General features: G+C 41.4%; 1 protein-coding gene across 1 annotated transcript in view; it reads left to right on the forward strand.

Annotated features, from left to right (window-relative positions):
* The first annotated feature begins 1,774 nt into the window (after positions 1-1,774).
* Positions 1,775-4,739, forward strand: part of CDX2 (caudal type homeobox 2) — an 11,857-nt gene continuing 8,892 nt past the window's right edge. The window contains exon 1 of the mRNA XM_069759033.1: positions 1,775-2,414. Coding sequence (XP_069615134.1) covers positions 1,991-2,414 — 424 coding nt within the window. The 5' untranslated portion in view covers positions 1,775-1,990. The remainder of the gene's footprint in view (positions 2,415-4,739) is intronic.

A 4,739-nucleotide genomic window follows, 5' to 3' on the forward strand; every position in this document is an offset into this window, starting at 1 on the left:
ATATACGCCTCCCATATAGATATACCTTCTCTATGTATAAACCTCCCCTATATATACGCCTCCCCTATATATACGCCTCCCATATTAATATACCTTTCCTATATATACCTCCCCTATATATGCCTTCCATATAGATATACCTTCCCTATATATATACCTCCCCTATATACGCCTCCCATATAGATATACCTTCCCTATATATACACATCCCTTATGCCTCCCATATAGATATACCTTCCCTATATACTGTATCTCCCCTATATATCCCTCCCATATAGATATACCTTCCCTATATATACCTCCCCTATATACGCCTCCCATATAGATATACCTTCCCTATATATACCTCCCCTATATATGCCTCCCATATAGATATACCTTCCCTATATATACACCTTCCCTATATATACACCTCCCATATAGATATACCTTCCCTATATATATACACCTCCCCTATAGATGTCTCCCATATAGATATACCTCCCCTATATACTCCTCCCATATAGATATACCTCCCCTATATACACCTCCCATATAGATATACCCTCCCTATATATACACCTCCCCTATATATACGCCTCCCATATAGATATACCTCCCCTATATACACCTCTCATATAGATATACCCTCCCTATATATACGCATCCCATATATACATCCCCTATATATAAAGTATATACCTCCCCTATATATACGCCTCCCATATAGATATACCTCCCCTATATACACCTCCCATACAGATATACCTCCCCTATATACACCTCCCATACAGATATACCTCCCCTATATACACCTCCCCTATATATATGCCTCCCATACAGATATACCTCCCCTATATACACCTCCCATACAGATATACTTCCCCTATATACACCTCCCCTATATATACGCCTCCCCTATATATACCTCCCCTATATACACCTCCCCTATATATACGCCTCCCATATAGATATACTTCCCCTATATACACCTCCCCTATATACGCCTCCCCTATATATACAGTATATACCTCCCCTATATATACGCCTCCCATATAAATATACGTCCCCTATATACACCTCCCCTATATATACACCTCCCCTATATATATGCCTCCCATATAGATATACCTCCCCTATATACACCTCCCCTATATATACGCATCCCATATAGATATACATCCCCTATATATACAGTATATACATCCCCTATATATACGCCTCCCATATAGATATACCTCCCCTATATACACCTCCCATACAGATATACCTCCCATATAGATATACCTTCCCTATATATATATATATATATACCTCCCCTATATACACCTCCCCTATATATACGCCTCCCATATAGATATACCTCCCCTATATACACCTCCCATACAGATATACCTCCCATATAGATATACCTTCCCTATATATATATATATATATATATACCTCCCCTATATACACCTCCCATATAGATATACCTTCCCTATATATATATATATATATATATATATATATATATATATACCTCCCCTATATACACCTCCCATACAGATATACCTCCCTGTGTGTTTGCTGATCCTGTGTTGCAGGAGTCTGGTGGCCCACAGAGGCCACTGATGAGGGGCCGGATCCTCCCCGGCTGGTGGCTCCTCACCTGGGGCTGTCTGCCCCCTGCCCTGGCTGCATCTTGTTTGCCCCCTGGTTCTGGCTCTATTGACTTGCGCCCTTTGAACCTGTGATTGGAGGGTAAAGTGCAGCAGGTCTGTATTGGAAGGAGGAAGCTGTGAGACAATAAAGCCCGGAGTATTGTGTGTGATCAGGTCGCTGCCCTCTCCTTATCTCACTTCACATGCAAATGGTGGCGGGGGGGCTCTGCCCTGTGACGTCACCGGCCCCCGGCTCTGCCATTACTAATGCAATGTGTGATCGTGGAGTGGTGGCCAATGAAGGCACCTAGAGCCGGGGCAGAGGGGCAGCGGAGCAGTATGCGGCTAGCTGGCACCGGCCTGCCACCATGTACGTGAGTTACCTCCTGGACAAGGACGTTGGCATGTACCCTGGACCTATGCGGGGCCACCCCGGGCTGCAGAACTTCCCCACTGCCCCCCAGTACCCTGACTATGGAGGCTATCATGGACTGAGCCTAGAGGGGGCTGCTCCTTCTGGATCCCCCGCCTGGATCACCCCTTATGGAGCGGCTAGAGAAGACTGGGGTCACACCGCCTACCCCACCGCACATACCCCTCTAAACCCCTCTCCGGGGGGCAGTTTGGGCTACAGCCCCGTGTCTGATTACCCCACTGGGCAGGTGCAGGGACCACCATGCGTTGGAGTGCTGCCAACAGGGCATCAACCTCAGATCTCTCCGGGGATGGCAGATGGGCACCGGAGACACCACTACGACTGGATGAGAAAGCCAGCAACTCAGGGGACCACTGGTAAGAAGATGGGCATCAGGAAAGGTGGGATGTGTGTCATCCAGATACATCAGCCATGCAATAACTAGTGCGATCTGGATCTGGGAAAGCTGGGTGATTGGCTGTTATCATTGCTTCCCATGGGATTTGCCTCTCAGCATTTCTGGGGTCCTCCAGAATTACAAAATCATTCATTCCTTCCTATGGAATCCACTGGCTAATTAAACAAATGTGCCATTCTGGAATCCAGGAAAGCTGAGTAGCCATACTGGTTGTCAGATTCTCACTGAAATAACTGGAGATACGTATTATAGGATGACAGCAGAAGATATCTGGGAATTTAAGATACAAGGTGGAAAAAATATTTTCTACAAAGTCAGAACTCATCTATATGAGACACTTAATGACTGATTGTTTCCAGTTATATTGTAAGGTTTTTAGAACTGATTACTGATTTGGAAGATTGAGACCCAGGACTGTTCCCCACACGAGGGTCGGGATCTACATTTGGGGATTTCCTTCTTGTGGTGATGGCAGAACCGCCTGTTATGTCATTGGTTTATTTATTGGGAAATGGGCATTCATGGTGGCATTCACATGTAACCAGTGAGGTCCATATTTAATAATAATAATAATAATAATAATAATAATAATATATTTCTGATGTGGATACAATGACATGGGCATATATGATCTTATCTGTTACAGCCTGTGACATGTCATTGTGCCCTGAATAAATGCCACACCTATAGTGAAGATAAATGGCTACATGAATGGCAATACAATATATAATATAAATATCCATTCCATGAGTTTATTGTTTGTGCGCATTATTAGGTTACAATGGTGATATGTCAGGGCAATCCATTGTATAAACCAATATGTGTATAAATACATGAACAATTATGGACTTTATATATGGATATGAATGCATAATCTCCATGGAACTTATAGGGTTAGTATGGAAGCTTGTGCGCATAAAATGGTTATTCATGACTAGGCACTGGAGGGTTAGCAGGAAATTAATAAAGTCTATGGACATTATAGGTTTAGCAGTATTTAAATGAATGGACATTATAGAGGTAGTATTGATGCCTATGGACATTAGAGGGTTAGGGTTAAATGTTAAAGTCTGGGAATATTATAGGGCTAGGATTACAATCTATTGAAATAATAGGGCTAGGATTACAGTGTATGGACATTATAGGGCTAGGATTACAGTCTATGGACAATATAGGGATAGGGTTACAGTTTATGGACATTATAGGGATAGGGTTACAGTTTATGGACATTATAGGGCTAGGATTACAGTCTATGGACAATATAGGGATAGGGTTACAGTTTATGGACATTATAGGGATAGGGTTACAGTCTATGGACATTGTAGGGCTAGGATTACAGTCTATTGACATTTATAGGGTTAGTGTTAAAGTATATGGACATTATAATGTTAGGATTACAGTCAATTGGCATTATAGGCTATGATTACAGTCTATGAACATTATAAGGTGAGGATTACAGTCTAAGGACATTTATAGGGATAGGGTTAATATTAAATTCTATGTGCATAACATGGATATAACAGTATCAAATTCTCAGATCATGGTGCAATGATTTCCCCTAGGGTCCAACAACCTTGCTAAGACTGTAGAAGGGAGGAGATTGAGGGGAAAGTTGAGGGGTCAGTGTAAAGTTTTCTTTTTCTGATGCCCTCCCATATGGAGGCGACAAAGTCAGGCGCCCTGTCCCTTGTCATGTAAATGTCCCCTTTTGAGCTGCAGACTGATTGCAGACAAGAAGGGACAGGACAGGGTGCAATTCTGCACTCACCCATCTGTCATTGGGGCATAGCTTTGATATACACCTTGCTGAAGCATTGTCCATTCTTGTGACCGGAAAGGACAGGACACATAGCAGTAAATTGCGATATGTAGCACTGGGATTATACTCTGATCACTTCCCACCATGCAAATGCATTGGAGCACAGAATATCCCATGCATAATAATTTTTACCATATGCTTTGGCAATGCTAACATGTACTTAGTCCTGCCAATAAAGCTCATTTGATTTGATTTGAATATATACAGATACTTAATGGATAGATAGATATTAGATAGATAGATATTAGATAGATAGATAGATAGATAGTAGACAGATAGATATTAGATAGATAGATATTAGATAGATATTAGACAGATAGATATTAGATAGATAGATAGATAGATATTAGACAGATAGATATTAGATAGATAGATATTAGATAGATATTAGACAGATAGATATTAGATAGATAGATAGATATTAGATAGATAGATATTAGATAGATATTAGATAGATAAATATAT

Source organism: Ranitomeya imitator, chromosome 3 (genome assembly GCF_032444005.1).
Source record: "Ranitomeya imitator isolate aRanImi1 chromosome 3, aRanImi1.pri, whole genome shotgun sequence".
In the NCBI taxonomy this organism is placed as follows: domain Eukaryota; kingdom Metazoa; phylum Chordata; class Amphibia; order Anura; family Dendrobatidae; genus Ranitomeya; species Ranitomeya imitator.